This window comes from Equus caballus, chromosome 14 (genome assembly GCF_041296265.1).
Source record: "Equus caballus isolate H_3958 breed thoroughbred chromosome 14, TB-T2T, whole genome shotgun sequence".
In the NCBI taxonomy this organism is placed as follows: Eukaryota; Metazoa; Chordata; class Mammalia; order Perissodactyla; family Equidae; genus Equus; species Equus caballus.
The window spans coordinates 58,859,015-58,878,317 of record NC_091697.1 but is presented as its reverse complement, the minus strand read 5'-3'; the positions used below and the strand labels follow the sequence as shown (position 1 = coordinate 58,878,317).

General features: G+C 44.5%; 1 protein-coding gene and 3 long non-coding RNA genes across 15 annotated transcripts in view; 2 read left to right on the top strand and 2 right to left on the bottom strand.

Annotated features, from left to right (window-relative positions):
- Positions 1 to 5,523, top strand: part of SLC22A5 (solute carrier family 22 member 5) — a 24,992-nt gene extending 19,469 nt beyond the window's left edge. Inside the window, exons 7-10 of the mRNA XM_001917961.5 lie at positions 682 to 896; positions 2,421 to 2,603; positions 3,630 to 3,765; positions 4,119 to 5,523. Coding sequence (XP_001917996.3) covers positions 682 to 896; positions 2,421 to 2,603; positions 3,630 to 3,765; positions 4,119 to 4,206 — 622 coding nt within the window. The 3' untranslated portion in view covers positions 4,207 to 5,523. The remainder of the gene's footprint in view (positions 1 to 681; positions 897 to 2,420; positions 2,604 to 3,629; positions 3,766 to 4,118) is intronic.
- LOC111767816 (uncharacterized) lies at positions 1,339 to 19,303 on the bottom strand. 2 transcript variants are annotated; one of them, XR_002799661.2, is made up of 3 exons: positions 18,946 to 19,303; positions 12,056 to 12,160; positions 1,339 to 1,983 (listed from the first exon to the last, which is right to left on the bottom strand). It is a non-coding gene; the product is annotated as an uncharacterized lncRNA (long non-coding RNA). The 2 variants fall into 2 exon arrangements; XR_002799660.2 differs by having other exon boundaries at positions 18,936 to 19,237.
- Positions 16,713 to 18,113, bottom strand: LOC138917296 (uncharacterized). The gene is made up of 2 exons (XR_011425083.1): positions 17,979 to 18,113; positions 16,713 to 17,140 (listed from the first exon to the last, which is right to left on the bottom strand). It is a non-coding gene; the product is annotated as an uncharacterized lncRNA (long non-coding RNA).
- LOC102147598 (uncharacterized) overlaps positions 18,003 to 19,303 on the top strand; it is a 60,184-nt gene continuing 58,883 nt past the window's right edge. For all 11 annotated transcript variants that reach the window (XR_002799659.2, XR_011425073.1, XR_011425072.1 and 8 more), the window contains exon 1: positions 18,003 to 18,543. This is a non-coding gene — a long non-coding RNA (uncharacterized lncRNA). The remainder of the gene's footprint in view (positions 18,544 to 19,303) is intronic.

The window sequence follows — 19,303 nt, the reverse complement described above, 5'->3', positions numbered from 1 at the left end:
TGCTCATCAACAGAGAGTGTGCCTGCTGGGGACAGGGTCCAGACCAGGGATACTGGGGTGCGTGCAGATGAGAGATGATGTATCCCTGCCATTGGGAGCTCCCTTTCCTCTCCCTGAGCACAGCGGGGTTGGGGTCAGCTGCCTCTGGCCAGCCTCTTCCTGGCTGGACACCACAGAGGGTCTGCTAGGGGGCTTTCTCCAAATGCTTGATATAATGACTGTTCCTTATTTTATCTTATCCCTCCAGTCCTATCACAGCCCACTTGATACCTGCCTCCTTACTCATTCCCCAGCTCCTTCTGCAATTGCTGGATTTGGGGAGGTTCAGAGAGTAGGAAAGTAGGCGTTTGTAAGTGTTTCAGGTTAGGATTTTTAAAGCTGAAAGGCAGGTTAGAGTTGTGGTGGTGGTGGTTTTTTTCCAACAAAGTCTATCTGAATTATATAAGCCTTTTTGCTGGGACTCTTTCTGTTTGAAATGCTTTGAAAGTGCTCCAGCCCAGAGTTTACAGTGGGCTGGGGGAGGTTCTCTTTTGTTCTAAGAAGTAAGACTCAGGGTTAAATCTGCTGCCCTCCTGGGAAGGATAGTTCTGAATTTCCTGCAACAGTTGTATTTTAAAAGTTGTCCAGGTTGGGAGGCACGTGGATGCTGCTTCTCCAGCTTTCCCCCGCATTCTCTTTCAGGCTGACCATATCCGTGGGCTATTTCGGGCTTTCCCTTGACACTCCTAACTTGCATGGGGACGTCTACGTGAACTGCTTCCTTTCGGCAGTGGTCGAAGTCCCAGCGTATGTGTTGGCCTGGCTGCTGCTGCGGTATCTGCCCCGGCGCTATTCCATGGCCACTGCCCTCTTCTTGGGCGGCGGCGTTCTTCTCTTCGTGCAGCTGGTACCCCCAGGTAGGGACCATGTGCATCTGCAGTCTGGGGTCTTCGTTGAGTCACTCAGTCTCCTCCAGGCTCTCTCCCCCAGTTAAGAGAGAGAATAAAATCACACCATCACAGTTCACCTGCACATCTCTATTTTTGGCCAAAAAATCAAGAGCAAGTGTTTTCTGGGACCAGATCTCATCATGGCCTGGGGCTTTGAGGGTCTGGGGAGAGCAATTATAAGGAGGAGGAAAGAGAGCCAGCCCTATTACTTTTTAACCTGGCCCTGTCTTAGTCATTTGCTTATTCAACAAGTAGCTACGCTGTGCCTGCTGTGGGCTCAGCACTGTGCTTGGGGCTAATGAGGCAGAAGTAAAGGAGTCAGGCAGGCCCCAGCCCTCCTGGAGCTCACACTCTAGTTGAAAAGACAGACAACAAACAAGTAAATAAAACATTCAATATAGTCCAAACATTCATTATACCTTTTATAATGACCATAAAAGACAGTGGAGAGCTAGTTTAGAGAGTGGTCACGGACAGTGTACCTGAAGGGGGCAGTTGAGCAGAAATGTAGTTGAAATGATGGAGAAAGCCATGAAGAAGTCTAGGAGCAGAACACTTCAGGCTGAAGAAACCAAAGGCAACGACCTTGAGGAGGGAATGAGCCTGGCACGTTTGAGGGGAAAGAGGGAGCTGGTAAGAGATGAAGACAGGGAGAAGGGAGGGGCCAGGTCACAGAGTGGGTCTCATGGGCCATTAGCAGGATTTTATCTTTAAAATCTCTTGGTATCCCACACATGGGTGGAAGGCAGCCCTTTTGGACAATTCATGGAACAGTTTATGGACCTTCATGTGTCCATCATGGTACCCAGAGTTGTCTGTGTGCCCCTGGATTTGGGGGCTTCTGGTGATCATTTGTGGGCTCTTGAGACTGGCAACACTGCACAGGAATAGCCCCCACTGCGGCATGGCAGGGGAGCCCAGGAATGTATTCAGAGGTTCACACTAGTGCTCAGGATGATCCACAGGCCATTCATAGCATCTCTTCATGGGCACAGCAAGCAGGAAAGATCAGAGGATCGGTCCTGAGCATCTGCGGTCTGTGAATAGTGGAGGTCTGAATAGAATGAAAGCATGAAATGAGTTAGAACTGAACTCCCCACTCATCCGCAAGTCATTAGTTGATTCCACAGTGCCTACAACATGAGGTTCTCGGGTGCCCGCTGACCCCTTGACAGACATATGTATAATGACTTCTAGACTGGAAAGCAGGTTTATTTGGGCTATTGAGGGGCTCACTCTGCTGGTCTTTAGGCTGACGAGAAGAGCGTGTTCTCACACAGCTGCAGGTCCCAACCTCCTCTCAGTAATCAACTTGGAGGGACATGTTGGCCATGGCCCCTTATCTCACAGTAGGAACTTATAGAAACTGCCCTCCTCCCTCCCCAAAAAGAAGAGAGTAGGATTGTTTCAGGCAAAAAAGAAACAGAACTCTCATCAGCAGAGTACCTTGGGTTGGTGCCTTCTCCTACTGTCTTCCCTTTGCCTCTCCAGAGTTGTATTATTTGGCTACGGTCCTCGTGATGGTGGGCAAGTTTGGAATCACTGCTGCCTTTTCCATGGTCTACGTGTACACAGCTGAGCTGTACCCCACAGTGGTCAGAAACATGGGTGTGGGAGTCAGCTCCATGGCGTCCCGCCTGGGCAGCATCCTGTCTCCCTACTTCGTTTACCTTGGTAAGTCCCGTGGCTGAGGGCATGCAGGAGTGATGGGTGGAAGCGCTGATTGGCTTTAATGTGAGCTGGGGATGGCTTGTTAACAGGAAAACAAGCACACACAGCAAATGGTGATCCATCCAGTACTGGATCTATGCCTGGAGAACGATCTTGTCCAGGTGCACTGTGGGGGAGGCACACTTATAAACGGAAAACAACCTGTGCACTCTCTAGAAATTGATGAGGAGAGTAGACAGATTTGTTTCTGTTTTAGCTATGCCAGGCCTTCCATCAGAGAAATCAATTCCCTTATCCTAAGAAACTGCAGAGTGGTTTAGGGAGCCAATGTACTTAATTGGAGAAGTTTCTTCTTGGAATTAGAGTTTAAAAGGAACATGAAGGGAAAGATGTCCATTGAAGAGGTCTGATGAACTGAGAATGATTGTAACTGGGAGCACTTTACGCAGTGGATCTGCCTTGTGCCCTTTTATGTAACAGGGCACGAATTTTCTCTTCCCCAAAATATTTCCTCATGGCAGCTGCTGTTCCCCTGCACATCTCTAGCCAGCACATCTTGGGGGAGGGGTGACACACACCTTGAGAGTACCCAGAGTGCTTTGCAAACATGCTATACACATCTGATAAGCAGAAACACCTTCTTATCTGGCCTTCAAGTGGGCAAATCGAGCAGGTTCTGACACATCTGGAGAGGCAGAGGAGTTATTTCTGTTCCTGGATGACTACCTTGAGTTCCCTGGAAACCCAGCACTGGAAAATAGGAATAGTAATCATGGCTCAGCCCCTCCTCCCCATCAGCACACCTCCCCTGCACTGGGTGGCACTGCTGGACCTCTTGGCATGTCTGTGCCAACTCTGGGTTCTGAGACCTGTCTAGGTGCCAGATTCCAATCTGGCAGCTTATTAGACTGGGAGATTCTGGGGCCAAGGAGGCAGGTGATCCCCTTGAGAGTCCTGGAGCACAAAGGGAGGGAGGGAGACCAAGTCTAACTGCATCCCCAGCTTGGGACTCTGTCTGCTTCACTCTAGGTGCCTATGACCGCTTCCTACCCTACATTCTCATGGGAAGTCTGACCATCCTGACAGCCATTCTCACCTTGTTCCTCCCAGAGAGCTTCGGCACCCCGCTCCCAGACACCATCGACCAGATGCTAAGGGTCAAAGGGTAAGGAGGCCTCCTTCTGCACAGTGTTGATGCACTGGGTCTGGGCCTCGCAGAGAGTTCCCCAGAAACTGTGAAACACCATGGACTAGTTTATCCATCAGAGGGTTAGAAATGGCAAGGTGCTTACAGCCAATCCTCTCTGGTCCGGCCCAGACCATGTCACCATGCAGATCTCCATAGCAGTGGCAGTTCTGGAATAGTGCAGAGACTAAGAGAAACCTTGTAGAGTCTGCTCTATGATTTTTTTCCCCTTCGTGAGATATCCCCAGTTCTGGGTTTTGTTTGTTTGTTTTGAGACTGGTAGACATCTTTTTATGATTTATTACTAACATTTGTTTTTCTTGTTTTTATAGAATGAAATATAGGCAAACTCCAAGCCACACGAGGATGTTAAAAGATGGTGAAGAAAGCCCCACAATCCTTAAAAGCACAGCCTTCTAATAGAACCTCTAGTAAGTGAGAAAGTGAAGAGGAAAGACTGCATCTTGTCGGAAACGGCTTGTACAGACATTGAGTCCCTCAGTGGCAAAGGTCTTTGCTGTTCATTCTTCTTGACTCCATGTCTGACTTGCTCGTGGATGGACACCCGACTCAGAGGCAGCATATGATCCTAGAGTGCCACCCTCCCTCCAGGGACACCGTGACTACCGACAGACAACTTTAGATAAGTCCTAACTATTGCAGTGATGGACTTGGCGCGTCCTTAGAAGTTAACTATTTACTAGAACCAGTGGGATTTAGAAGAATATGAGAGGCATCTGCTAAATTTACATTTTAATTTCAGACTGCCTGAAAAGGCCCCTGATGAAACTGGATCTAATCCCCCCACCCCAAATTTTTTCCCCATTTCCCTCTAATGGTGCACTTTAGAGGAAAAGAAATAATTTCACAGGGAGTCTGATTTCTTACACTTTCTCAGTTACAAAGGATATTAGCTGGGATTGTTGCTTCCCCAGGGCAGGAGAGCACAGGTCTGGGGAAACCACTAAAGGTCATTGATAGGGAGGAGACTGAGGAGATACAGAACACTGGCAAGTGCATTGATTTGTGAGCTTTTGGACGCTCAGTATGACTACTGGGTAGACTTGTTTACATCTGTTCAAAGCTTTGGGTTTGTCCAGACCCATAAGAGATGCATAATGGAATCTACTATTCTTGTTTTCCACTGCTGTGTAAATCAAACCTCCTAGCTACTATGGTTTCTGATGTATGGTTTGCAGGAAATGTGTCCGTGAGAAGGAGATAAGCAAACTTGTCTCTTCTCTCAAAACTATAATAGGGATTTTGTTTGTCTGTTTGTTGTGTCTTTTTCTCCCTAAGTTATTTGCCCTTCAGAATAGACTTAGGAAAGGCTGGTTCCTTAGCTTCCTGGTTTGTGTCTTTTTTTTTTTTTCCAACCCAGAATCACTCTGGCAATGGTCTGTAGTTGCCACTTGTGCAAGGCCTTAGCCACTAGCACTTCTCTGGGTGCCAAAAATGATGTCATTGTGTGTGTTCCTTTGTGATACCTAATCATGAGAAAAAATTACAAAGAAGAAAAATTGTGTTCAGAGTCTTTCAGAGTTGCTCACTTCAGTTGTGTAACCTTGGGAGATAATTTCTGTTCAGTGTAATTGTCTTCTCTTTTCTGATTATGTTACCATGGAACTTCTAAAGCATATGTTTCACCTGGTTAAAAACCATATTTCTGTGAAAGCTACTGAAGTGCCTTGGGAAATGAAGATGTTTTAATAAATAAAATGATTTTTTTTAATAATAGCAACTGCCCACAACCTTTATTTCTACAATTTGGTAAGCCATGTCACACCAGCACCGACTTTTCACTGTCAACTTGGGCTAATGCTAGCAGTGGTTTGTGATTAGCCTCTAAGGCAAAGCTCTAATCCCTGTGTGCTAGAACCTTCACTCTATTAGTTGACTGTGGACTGAGCCAGCCTTCTGGCTCAGGGCCTGGGTTGCCCTGGAAGCAGAGCCTGAGACCAGCGCTTCTGTGCAGTTAGGTAGTTTCTTTGGGAACAACATTCCAGGGAGCAGGAGTAAAGGATAGAGGGAGGAAACAGGGAAGGGGGGAGACCCAATACAAGGATGCATTATCAGGTTGGCCACTGCCAAGGGCACTGCTCCATCAGCCAGAACCTCTGAGGAAGCTTATGAAATGTATCTCAAAACCATCTGCACCATGGATAAAAGGAGGAGGCATTTATCTGTTGGCCCCCATTCCCCATTCCCCATTCATCAAAGGCAGCCCTGCAATTTGGCAGCTCCCCACATTTCTAGGTTGCACATGCATGAGTCCCAAATAGGTTCTGTTCCTTGGGTAGAAAGCAGGAGATAATACATTGTAGGCCCGGGCTGAGGCACTGTCAGGCTGCACTTCAGTAAAGCTGGGCAAAGCCTGTGTGAACTGGTCATAGCAACAGTGGCTGGAGTAAGTGGTGGGGTTGAGAGGATTGGGAATTGCACATGGTGCACAGACATATAGATATAGAGAGAGAGAGAGAGAGAGAAAGATGTATATACATATATATATATAATGTGTCACAAGGCAGTTTGAGCTAGGACATGTGGATAGACCTGAGTAAAAAGCTCAGTGTTGGATAGATAACTCAAAAGGCATGTTGCATAACAACACAAGCATGTGGGAAGGAAGGAAGCTCATCTTTTTTTTAACACTGTTGGCTTCTCCACTCTCCTCAAACCTGTTTCTGTGCTGGGTTCCTGATTAACTGACTTCATGGTGGCTCCAGAATATGAATTACTGTCCTACCTGCCCTTTTTCTCTTGTTGCATAAATGAACAGTTTCTGAGTTTTTCTCTCTTATTCTCAGTGCCACTGATTTCAGTCATTTGTGGCCTTCTGGGAGCAAAAGTCATAATTACCTGAATGTCCAGAGCTCTTCCTCTGGTGGAGCAATAGCCTAAGTCACTGCTCCTGGGGCTGAGCCAAGTATCTGAAACCCCAAGCCCTCTGTCTGGGCCTGCTAGACTTTTATATGGCTTGTTTCCATCAGAGCCATGACTTTGGAAAGACTGACCAAGTTATCCTGACCAGGGATTTCCTCTTAGGGAGAGAGGCGTACATAACCTGTAGTCACAGGGACATTTTTGTGAGTGATGAAGTACCTAGTTAATACCCACAAGAATTAGAAACAGGGATACTGATAGAAATATGAAGGACAAAGCAGAGGAGGTAGAGGAACAATTCAGACTAAGAAAAAAAAAGTTCTCTGCCACTGACTCAAGAAGAAATAGAAAATTTGAACAGACTTGGAACTAGCAAAGAGACTAAATAATAATCAAAAACCTCCCAACATGGGGCTGGCCCTGTGGCCTAGTGGTTAAGTCTGACATGCTCTGCTTTGGTGGCCCAGGTTCAGTTGCCGGGCGTGGACCTACACCACTCATCATCAGCCGTGTTGTGGCAGTGACCCATATACAAAATAGAGGAAGACTGGCATAGAGGTTAGCTCAGGGAGAATCTTCCTCAGGGAAAAAACAAAACAAAACAAAACCTCCCAACAAAGAGAAACCCAAAAGGTGAATTCTATCAAAAATGTAAAGAAGAATTAACAATCCTTCTCAAATTCTTCCCAAAAAAGAACAGCAGAAAGTACTTCCTAACTCATTCTATCAGGCCAGCATTACCCTATGTCAGCATAATCCAGACAAAGACATCAAAAGAAAAGGAAACTATAGATCAATATCTCTTATGAAAATAGATGCAAAATACTCAACAAAATAGTAACAAACCAAATCCAGCAGCATATTAAAAGGGTTATATATCATGACCAAGTAAGATTTATCCCAAGAATACAAGGGTAGCTCAATGTACAAACATTAATCAATGTAATATTCATTAATAGAATGAATGTTTTAAAAAAGGATCATATCAATTGATGTAGAAAATCATTTGACAATACCCAACACCATTTCATGATAAAAAACCCTCAACAAGCTAGACATAGAAGGGAACTTCCTCAACATGATAAATGGCATCTATGAAAACCCCACAGCTAACATTATACTCAATGGTGAAACTGAAAGCTCGCCCCCTAAGATCAACAAAGATATTCATCTCACCACTTATATTTAACATTGTATTGGAAGTTCTAGCCATAGTAATTAGGCAAGAAAAAGAAATAAAAGCTATTCAAATTGATAAGAAGTAAAGCTACAGTAATCAAAACAGGTGGTACTGGGGTCAGCCTGGTGACGTAGTGGTTAAGTTCACATGCTCCACTTCGGTGGCCTGGGATTTGCAGGTTCTGGTGCCTGGCCTGGGTGCAGACCTAGCACTGCTCGTCAAGCCATGCTTTGGCAGCATCCCACAAAAAATAGAGGAAGAATGGCATAGATGTTAGCTTAGCAACAATCTTCCTCAAGCAAAAAGAGGAAGATTGGCAACAGATGTTAGCTCAGGACCAATCTTCCTCACACACACACACAAAAACAGGTGGTACTGGCAGAAAGACAGACATATAGACCAATAAAATAGAATAGAGAGCCCAGAAATAAACCTTCACACATATCGTCAAATGACTTCAAAAAGGTTCCAAGACCATTCAAGGGGGAAAGACTAGTCTTTTCATCAGTGGTGCTTGGAAAACTGGATATCTACATCCAGAAGAATAAAGTTAGACACTTACCTTACACCGTATGCAAAAATTCATTCATAATGTATCAAAGACCTAAACATAAGAGCTAAAACCCTAAGACTTTTTAGAAGAAAACATAGGAGGAAAGCTTCATGACATGGAATTTAGCAATGATTTCTTGGATATGACACCAAAAACACAGGCAACAAAAGAAAAAAAATGGATAAATTGGACTTCATCAAGATTTAAAACTTTTGTTACATGTCAGTTATATCTCGATAAAACTGGGGGAAATATTAAAAACTTTTGCACATCAAAGGACACTATCCTTTGTGAAAAGGCAGCCCACAGAATGGGAGAAAATGTTTGCAAATCATATATCTATAAGGGGTTAATATCCAAACTATATAAAGAACTCCTACAACTCAACAATAAAAAAATATTTTTTTTAATGGGCAAAGGACTTGAGTAGACATTTTTCCAAAGAAGACATACAAATGGCCAATAAGCACATGAAAAGATGCTTAACATCACTAATCATTAGGGAAATGTGAATCAAAACCACAATACGATACCACTTCACAGCAATTAGAATGGCTGTTATTAAAAACAAAAACAGAACATAACAGGTATTGGTAAAGAAACTTGCAGAGAAATCGGAACTCTTGTGCATTGCTGGTGGGAACCTAATGATGTAGCTGCTGTGGAAAACAGTATGGTGGTTCCTCGAAAAATTCTAAGCATAGGGGCCAGCCCGGTGGTGCAGCAGTTAAGTTCACAAGTTCCACTTTGGTAGCCTGGGTTTCGCCAGTTCGGATTCCAGGTGCAGACCTACACACCACTTGTCAAGCCATGCTGTGGCAGGCATCCCACATGTAAAGTAGAGATGTTAGCTCAGGGCCAGTCTTCCTCAGCAAAAAGAGGAGGATTGGCAACAGATGTTAGCTCAGGGCTAATCTTCCTCAAAAAAAAAAAAAGAAAAGAAAAAGAAAAAAGAATTCTAAGCATAGAATTACCATATGATTCAGCAATTCCACTTCTAGATATATATTCAAACAAATTGAAAGCAGGAACTAGAACAGATATTTGTACACCTATGTTCATAGCAACATTATTTACAATAGTCAAAAGGTGGAAACAACCCAAGTGTCCATCAACAGATGAGTGGATAAACAAGCTCTAATATGCATACAATGGAATACTATTCAGCCTTAAAAAGGAATGAAACTCTGATACATGCTACAACATGGATAAAAACATTATGAATCTTGAAAACATTATGCTAAGTAAAATGAGACAGACACAAAAGTACAAATATTGTGTGGTTTCATTTATCTTAGGTACCTAGAATAGTAAAATTAGCAAGAGACAGAAAGTAGAATAATGGTTACCAGGGGTTGGGGGAAGAGGTAATGGGAGTTACTGTTTAATGGGTACAGAGTTTCAGTTTGAGAGGATGAAAAAGTTCTGGAGATGGATGTTGGTGTTGACTGCATAACAATTTGAATGTACTTAATGGCTGGATTGTACACCTAGAAACGGTTAAAATGGCAAGTTTTGTGTTATGTATATTACACAATAATTAATTTTTTAAAAGAATTGTTCAAGTATAATGGCAATAAACATTCTTAAATATTAAATTCAAGCAATAATTTTTGAAAGATGCTATTTAAAAATAAAATCCAGCCAATTAATAAAGCAGTTTGCAACCCATATAACGAAGAGCTAATTCAATATAAAAAGATCTCCTACAAATAAACATGAAAAAATCAACCTCAATAGAAAATTGAGCAAGAGATATAAACAATACACAGAAATTGAGTACAGATGACTTTTAAACATATGACAAGATTCTGTACCTCATTCTTAATAAGAGAGATACAAATGAAAATTATATTGAGGTATCATTTTTCACCTATTCTTCTTTCTTTATAAATGCAAAGAAAAATGTATCTAACAATATTTTCCTAATATTAATAGTAATAACTTTTGGATGGTAAGATTTGGGGGAGTTTTTAAAGCATTCGTTGTTGTGCTTTTTATAGTGTTTGTATTCCTCATAGTGAGCATGTATGATTTTGAAGTGGTTTTTAGTTAAAAAATAAAACAACGTAAATATGCAAGATGAGAACAAGGATGAATTATTTTCTTCCATGTACTTCACAGTATTTTTTAAAACTTCTTCAACCTCCTCCCAAACTTTCACATATTTTTAATGCATTTCAACTCCTGATATGACGTACTTCCAGTTTTATATTTCTCCTTGACACTCCTGCCTCCATCCACACATTGTCCTCCCCCATCATGATGATCCCAACAATTACCCCTTTGATTATCCCAATTCTACCCATGTTCAAGGTTCACCTCAAGTACATCCTCCTCCTGAGAAACACTACAGCTTATTGGCTAAGTGCCCAGACCCAGAACAGAAAGATTATGTGGTCCAAAAGTAGGCTTCTCCGCTTACTGGCTCTATAACTTTGAGCAAATCGCTTAACCTTTCTAGGACTCAGTTTCCTCATCTGTAAAAGAGATGAATTATCTCAGTGGGTTTTTGTAAGGATTAAATGAGATCATGCAAGTAAAGTGCTTAGCAGTACTAAATTTGTGTTGACAGTAATAATATTGGCATTCCTCCTGACATCCCTGATTTAATTATTGACTCTACAAATAATTAGTCCTTATCGTATTCTGGTTGGTTTCACAAGGGAACTTATGACTACTTTTGGGGAAAATGACAGGTCTTCCCTCCTTAAGGTACTTAAATAATACATTCACTTTACATTTGATAGTTTTTAAAAAATTTAACAAACAGCTTTACGCATTCGTTCCTAGTGAGAGACACAGCCCTCAGGAAAACACATTTCATGATGCCCACACCTACTTCTCTCTCTTTTAGTCCAAGTAGCCTAATGTACCTAGGCTTCCTGAAAACATGGTAATGAAGCTGTGAACTCCCCTGCTGTCAGCCTCCACACTTCACTGTGAGACGGGTACCGGCTGTCCGGGGTCTGCGATTAGTGAAGGAAACGTTTGAACTATGAGAGAGCTCAGTGTTCAAATACTCACGCAGGAGTCATGATTTGTGTTTAAGCCTGCTTGAGTAGGATGAACCGGTGTTGGACCCGAACAGCTCTGCCCTCTCACAGGTGACTCACTCAGGCTGCTGGTGACTACAGTCTCCATGACAGCGTCATCCCAGGCCACCCAGCTCTCCAAGGGCACGTTGCTCAGGGAGACAGACGTCAGAGCGAGAGTACCTTTTGGAGTGCTAGCTTCTTTTTCCCGCAGAAAGGCAGGGGTTTCCATTTGTGTTGCCAAATATGTAAGTCTTTTCCTGCAGGAACACTTTAAAAGACTACTCCTTTTTGCCAGAAAACCAGGGCCCCCTACAGCAAAATTATTTACCTTTGATTGTTTAGGAACAATTGCTCACTCCCTTTCTATTTTTGACTTCGCTTCCTCCTCAAGAAAGTTAAAGGATATTTTTGCTATTGGTAGGTCATATTTTTCTAGAGGCAAGCTGTTCTAGTATTGATTTCTAAACTGAGGTTAGGAGATTATCTGTGGAACAAGCACATTTTTACACAGAAGGCCAGACACAAGGTCACACAGAGGACAGAGTTGATAGTTTAGCAGCAAAGTACAAACATATCTTCTGAGTGGGAAAGTGGATATGGAGTTTCCCTGCTCACCTGACACCTCACTCGACACGTGCAGATCGAAGCCCTCCAAAACTTGGTCCTTTTCCAAGACTCTGCAGCTCAGGGAAAGGCATCATGATGTTGGTCCAGGTCCTCCTAGAAAAGATGCCAAGATGGAATTAAACATGCAAGAGTTTATTGGGGAAAACGCTCATGAAGGGTAAAGAGGAGAGAGAGTGGGAGTAGGCAGAGAGAGACTCAGACTGTGATGCAGGTCTGTCCCCTGTGAAAGGGGAGAGGGAAGGAAGGAGGATTAGGGAGGAAGAGCCTCAGACTTCAGAGCACTCTGAGAAAGTGTTGGCCACACTGATGGGAAGCCCTGTTGGAGGAGTCCCACCTTGGGGCGAAATGGCCTGGATCTGGTACCCACACTGTGCTCATTCTTTGGCTGGGAGCCGCCAGAGAGTATGTGGCCTTGTGTGAACACTGCAGCAGATCTGAAGGTGTGGCAGCTGGAGGCTGTCAGCTATGTTCTTTGTAGAAGGTTCTCTTGAGGGGAAATCTGAGTACCTACATGGCTGCCACAATCATTTATTCAATTATGCAGCCTTGGAGTCATGCTTGATATTTCCTTCTCCCTTATCTCTAAGAACCAACCCATTGCCAAGTTCCTGACCATTTTACCTCCTAAATATCTCACCTCCATCCATCTCTCTATATCTTCTCCACCACTACCACCATCATCTTGCTCCCAACTGGTGATATCTTTCAATCTATTTGCCACATAGCAGACAGAGCAGTCTTTCAAATCTGACTTTTCACAAGTCAGATGATATGATTCCCTACATAAACAACGTCAGTGCTCATTGGATAGAGACTTAAGTCCTTAGCATGACCTTCAAGGCCCTACCTGTTATAGCTTTTGCCTTACTCTCCAGTCTCTTGTGAACTTGGGTTCGTCCTACTCTCTCTACTCCATTGACCCTTTGGGCATCAGATAGTTCAAATGGTTCAAAGCCAGCCTGCTTCCAGTTCCCCAAATGCTCTAAGTTCTTTCCTGCCTCAAGACCTTTGCACATGCTGTTCCCTCCACCAATTAGGTCTTCTCCAACTCCATGCCCCTTTACCCAGTTAACTAATCCTCATTCCTTAGCTCCCAATTCAAACATCACTTCTTCAGGGAAGCCTTCTCTGACCCCCAGACAAGTTCAAATCCTTTGTTATTCCCTCTCATAGAATCAAATTTTCTTTGTAGCATTTAGGATGGTATTCTGTATTTGACTGATTATCTGGTTGTCTGACTGTCTCACCAAAGTGTGATTCCTGAGGGCAGATACCAAGTCTAATTTTCTCATTTATTGAATCCCCAGCATTAGCAGAGTGGCTGCATTTTTGTAGTCACCACAAAACATTTGCTGAATGAATGAATGAAGTATCTAAAAGGGTTATTTGATTTTTTTTTCCTTTTTGTTTGAATCACACAGCAAGTGTTTTCTAACCAGTGAATTCTATGTTTCTCTGTATTTATATTGTTCTCCAGCTGTGCTGCATGCTCTCCCCCACCCCACGCCCACACTCTGCCAGTGGTAAAGTCTTTGAGGGCTGGCCTTGGACTCGGATTTTGGGTCTTCATTGAAGAGCACTGCAGGCCTGGATAAAGTGCTTGTTGCAGAACTTGCTATTGCACAAGATTTTATCCTAGAGTTAGAGGGTCAAGGAGGGTAGGAAGGAAGAGCAAGCGAGTTTCCTCAAAGAGTTGGGATACAAAATTAGTCTTTGAAAGTTAAATTATAAATCAAGGGGCCGGCCAGGTGGCGCAGCGGTTAAGTGCGCACGTTCTACTTCTCGGCGGCCTGGGGTTTGCCGGTTTGGATCCTGGGTGTGGACATGGCACCGCTTGGCACACCACGCTGTGGTAGGCATCCCACATATAAAGTGGAGAAGGATGGGCATGGATGTTAGCTCAGGGCCAGTCTTCCTTGGAAAAAAGAAGATTGGCAGCAGTTAGCTCAGCACTAAACGTCCTCCAAAAAAATAAATAAATAAATCAAGCACATCAGAGCAAAGATATAAAAAATGCCTCCCTTAAGAGAAATAAGGATTCCAGGACCTGGAAAGCCTAACAGTACTGTTACTCAGTAAGGCCTTGCTCTATCTAAAAAAGAAATGTGTCCATCGAGGAGACGCAGCCGGAGCAGCATAATAAATAGCACCTCAGCAACTCAGATGGACGGTCCACCAGCCACCCTCCCAAAGAGAAGAGCCATAGGCCAGCAGGAATGAGTGATCAGTCCTCCCAGCAGGTTATGTGACCTTTGGTGTGGAGAAAGACACACCATGATGCCCATGATGCCCAAAGCTGATACCACTAAACATTTAAGTCAGGCAATTCACTCTTCTGATTCCGATTTCAAGCTCACCAAGCCACCTTCTGACAATTAGGCTCCAAACTGCACAGTTACAAGAAGAGAGTTCACTCTCCAGGCAACCTCTGGTCTTCCTGACAGTTTGGCTTGTAACGGGAATGGTTAAGTTCTAGGTTTTGGAACCAGATGGCCTTTATTTGAACCCTGACTCTACCACTCACATACATACTAACTGTGTGACCTTGGGGATTATTCCTCACCTTTTTTCCCCCAAGTGAAAAGAAGATCACAATACACTACATCATCATAGGGAGAATTAAATGAAGCAATGTATGTAATGCGCTTAGCATAGAGTCTAGCAAATAGTTAATGAAATAAGTTGGCATTCTGATTTTACACAACACTGATTTTTAATCAACACTAAAACACTGAAAAGATGAAATTTTTTACCCCACAAGGTCAAGAACCAAATGTGGACCTGGAGAAATCATCAAGATGATAGACTCCAGGCTAGCCTTCACCCCCTGGCACCTCTCTGCTCACATGTGTGACATCTGTAAAAGGTAACCAGGATTTGGCTTTATCTTCTTGGGTCTCTACCTCTCTTTTCCTGACCCTCATCTCCCAGACATACTTTTTTTTTTTTTTTGATTTTTTTTATTGAGTTATTGATAGGTTACAATCTTGTGAAATTTCAGTTGTACATTAATGTTTGTCAGTCATGTTGTAGGTGCACCATTTCACCCTTTGTGCCCACCCCCCACCCCATCTTTCCCCTGGTATCCACTAAACTGTTCTTAGTCCATAATTTTAAATTCCTTATATGAGTGGAGTCATACACAGATTGTCCTTCTCTCGCTGGCGTATTTCACTTAACATAATTCTCTCAAGGTCCATCCATGTTGTTGCAAATGGAATGATTTTGTTCTGTTTTGCAGCTGAGTAGTATTCCATTGTATATATGTACCACATCTTCTTTATCCATTCGTCTGTTGCTGGACACTTAGGTTGTTTCCACGTCTTGGCTATTGTAAACAGTGCTGCAATAAACATTGGGGTGCATAGGACTTTTGGGATTGCTGACTTCAAGCTCTTTGGATAAATACCCAGTAGTGGGATGGCTGGATCGTATGGTAGTTCTATTTTTAATTTTTTGAGGAATCTCCATACTGTTTTCCATAGTGGCTGCACCAGTTTGCATTCCCACCAGCAGTGTATGAGGGTTCCTTTTTCTCCGCAACCTCTCCAACATTTGTTGCTATTAGTTTTAGATATTTTTGTCATTCTAACGGGTGTAAGGTGATATCTTAGTGTAGTTTTGATTTGCATTTCCCTGATGATCAGCGATGATGAGCATCTTTTCATGTGCCTATTGGCCATCCGTATATCTTCTTTGGAGAAATGTCTGTTCATGTCTCCAGCCCATTTTTTGATTGGGTTGTTTGATGTTTTGTTGTTGAGTTGTGAGAGTTCTTTATATATTATGGATATTAAGCCTTTGTCAGATATATGATTTGCAAATATTTTTTCCCAGTTAGTGGGTTGTTTTTTTGTTTTAATCCTGTTTTCATTTGCCTTGAAGAAGCTCTTTAATCTGATGAAGTCCCATTTGTTTATTCTTTCTATTGTTTCCCTTCTCTGAGAAGGCATGGTGTCCGAAAAGATCCTTTTAATACTGATGTCAAAGAGTGTACTGCCTACGTTTTCTTCTAGAAGCATTATGGTTTCAGGTCTCAGCTTTAGGTCTTTGATCCATTTTGAGTTTATTTTGGTGAATGGTGAGAAAGAATGGTCAATTTTCATTCTTTTACATGTGGCTTTCCAGTTTTCCCAGCACCATTTGTTGAAAAGACTTTCTTTTCTCCATTGTATGCCCTCAGCTCCTTTGTCAAAGATAAGCTGTCCATAGATGTGTGGTTTTTATTTCTGGGCTTTCAATTCTGTTCCATTGATCTGTGCACCTGCTTTTGTACCAGTACCATGCTGTTTTGATTACTGTAGCTTTGTAGTATGTTTTGAAGTCAGGGATTGTGATGCCTCCCGTTTTGTTCTTTTTTTCTCAGGATTGCTTTAGAAATTCGGGGTCTTTTGTTGCCCCATGTGAATTTTAGGATTCTTTGTTCTAATTCTGTAAAGAATGTCATTGGGATTCTGATTGGGATGGCGTTGAATCTGTAGATTGCTTTAGGTAGAACGGACATTTTAACTATGTTTATTCTTCCAATCCATGTACATGGAATGTCTTTCCATCTCCTTATGTCATCATCCAATTCTCTCACAAAGGCCTTGTAATTTTCATTATATAGGTCCTTCACTTCTTTGGTTAAATTTACCCCAAGGTATTTTATTCTTTTTGTTGCGATTGTGAATGGTATTGTATTCTTGAGTTCTTTTTCTGTTGGTTCATTACTGGAGTATAGAAATGCTACTGATTTATGCAAATTGATTTTATACCCTGCAACTTTGCTGTAGTTGTTGATTACTTCTAACAGTTTTCCAATGGATTCTTCGGGGGTTTCTATATATAAGATCATGTCATCTCCCAGACATACTTTTTATGTAGAAGCCAATATAGCTCTACGTTGCTCTCATGGAGTCAAGAATTATTGTCCTGTGACAAGGAAGAGGTTCCAAGGCTTGCCTTGACTTTTTCTCTTTTTCCTTCATACTACAGACCAAAAGCATCATCTCCTGCAGGGGAAACATGGGCTGTTCTTCTTCTATCATCATTTGGCCTGCCCCACTTCCCCACCTGCTCTCAAGGGAAATACTGCAAAGACACATAGAAAGCCACAACATTAGTCATAGATCAAGGCCTTTATCATACAAGGAGTGTCCCCAAATCACAAACAGGCAAACCAAAGTGACTCTGGCAAATTATGCAGTTTATTTTGTTTTTCTGTGCCAGTTATCAGACTGCTCTATGATGAAAATGAACAAACACAGGGCAAATTCTGTCTGGGGTATGGAGTCTTGCCAATGTTTTCCAAGTAGAAACCCTTACAAATTCAGATCTCCGGGGCCCAGGCTGGACAGAGCTGTAAGCCCTTCCATCAAACTTTGATTGTAGCAGTGCTCTTCTCTAACAACAACTCGGTCCAGTGGCATAATTATAGAGGGTAATTGTCAGGCTTAAGTGTGAGGTGCCTTCCAAAAAGACAGCAGTGTCCCCTCAGTCCTTCTATGTCCAAACTTTGAAGACTATCCTAGTCACAGAGCCCTCCAGTTTTCTCAGCTGACCATGAGAGAATGTCTATCAAGCATCCAGAAAAACAATGACTTGGTCACTGCTCTCAAAGAACCTACCTAGAGCCTAAGAGAAAATACTAAGTATTTTCTCCCTTCTATTATTTCACTTAATTACAGCAACTCTGAGGTAGGCATGGTTATTAGCTCCATCCTACAGGGGAATAAACTAAGCCTGAGGGAGTAAATATTTTGCCCGAAATCACACAGCCAATAGGTGAGAGAGCCGGAGCTTGAACCCCGGAATCTCCAAGTCCTTGGGTATTGATGGGCACCCTTTAGACCAGGGAGTCCATCCTTAAGCTTGCTGTTCCAGTTTTTTAATCAAATGAAGGGTCCCCCATTTCACCGACTTCACTGACTTTCGATTTCTCTGCTGACCCAGGATGAAGGGTTTGGGACCTCACGGTCAGGACCAGGCTGTTAGAAGTGATGGTGCCACCAGCTGGGCTTGGGAGACAGGCCGACCCATGGGGTCTGCCAGCAAAACCTATACCGGTTCGCTCAGCGCCTGCGACTGGGACCCCTCCGAGGCCGCCCCGGCCAGCACCCGCCTCCGCCGGCCAGAAATCCCGACACGCCGCCAGCACAGGCCGGCGCGGGCTGCAGGGCAGACGGGGGAGGCGGCCCGCGGGGCCGGGCGAGGGGGCGCGGGGGGCCCGTCCGCTGGCGGCCGCGCGCAGACCCCGGCCCAGGCCCGCGCCCCGCGTTCGCCGCGCGCTCGCGGCCGGGCCCGCCTCTCGGCCGTTTTCGCTTTCGCTTTCCTGCCGCTCTCGATGAGGAAAATGAAAGTGGCCGTGGCCAGCACCGGGAAGCCGCCGGCTGGGCGAGGGGCGCAGAGCGCGGCGGCGGCCGGCCCGAAGCCGCGGAGCCGAGCAGCCGAGGAGCCGGGAGCCGGGAGCCGGGCCGCAGCCCGCGCCCGGCGAGGTAGGTAAACGCCGGCCGCCTCGCGGGCTCCTCCTTGCGGAACGGGCGGGCGGGACGCCAGGCGGCCATTGGACGCTGGCCGCCCGGCCGGGGTTCCAGCGCGGGGCTGGGAGGGCCTCGGCGCGGCGCCCCTGGGGCTTGTGTTGCTCTGAAGCTGCAGGCCCGGCTGAAGACCTGGGGGAGGTCAGACACAAGTGCCAAGGATCTGGCAGCTTGAGGTCGAGGTGGGACCGTGGCAAGTCAGGCCACCGCTCCCAGCACACGTCTCCTTTAGGTAGAACATCGACTCCCCCCTAGCCCGTGTTTCGGTAAACATCAAAGTGGGGGGATGTATGTAAAATGCCTAGCAGAGGGCCTCGCCTGAGCTCAGCAGGGAGCAGCTCGGGACTTACCCCTCCTTACCGATCAGACTCTCCTTCCCCACTCAGCACCGTCGCTCGTGTAGTGTGACTTTCTAACGTTTTCAGATCTGGTGCGCCTGGGCGCAACTGGCTGCCTCCCAAGCGTCTGGCAGCTCTCCTCGGTGGTCGTAGGCATGGAGAGCAGCTAGGCCAGGATGCCGCTCCCTCCCCACCGCCCTGCTCTTGTGAAGACAGGAACTCACTCTGCAGGAGCCCCAGCCCCCAGGCTGGCACAAATGGTCAGGGATGGGTGCACTCAGGGACCAAGTCCTTCCCAGACCAGGAAACTTTCTGTCCCCTGCGCCCTACAGCAGAAGAGTGAAAGATGAGTGCCCTGGTCTTTGCCCTTGGTCAAGTAT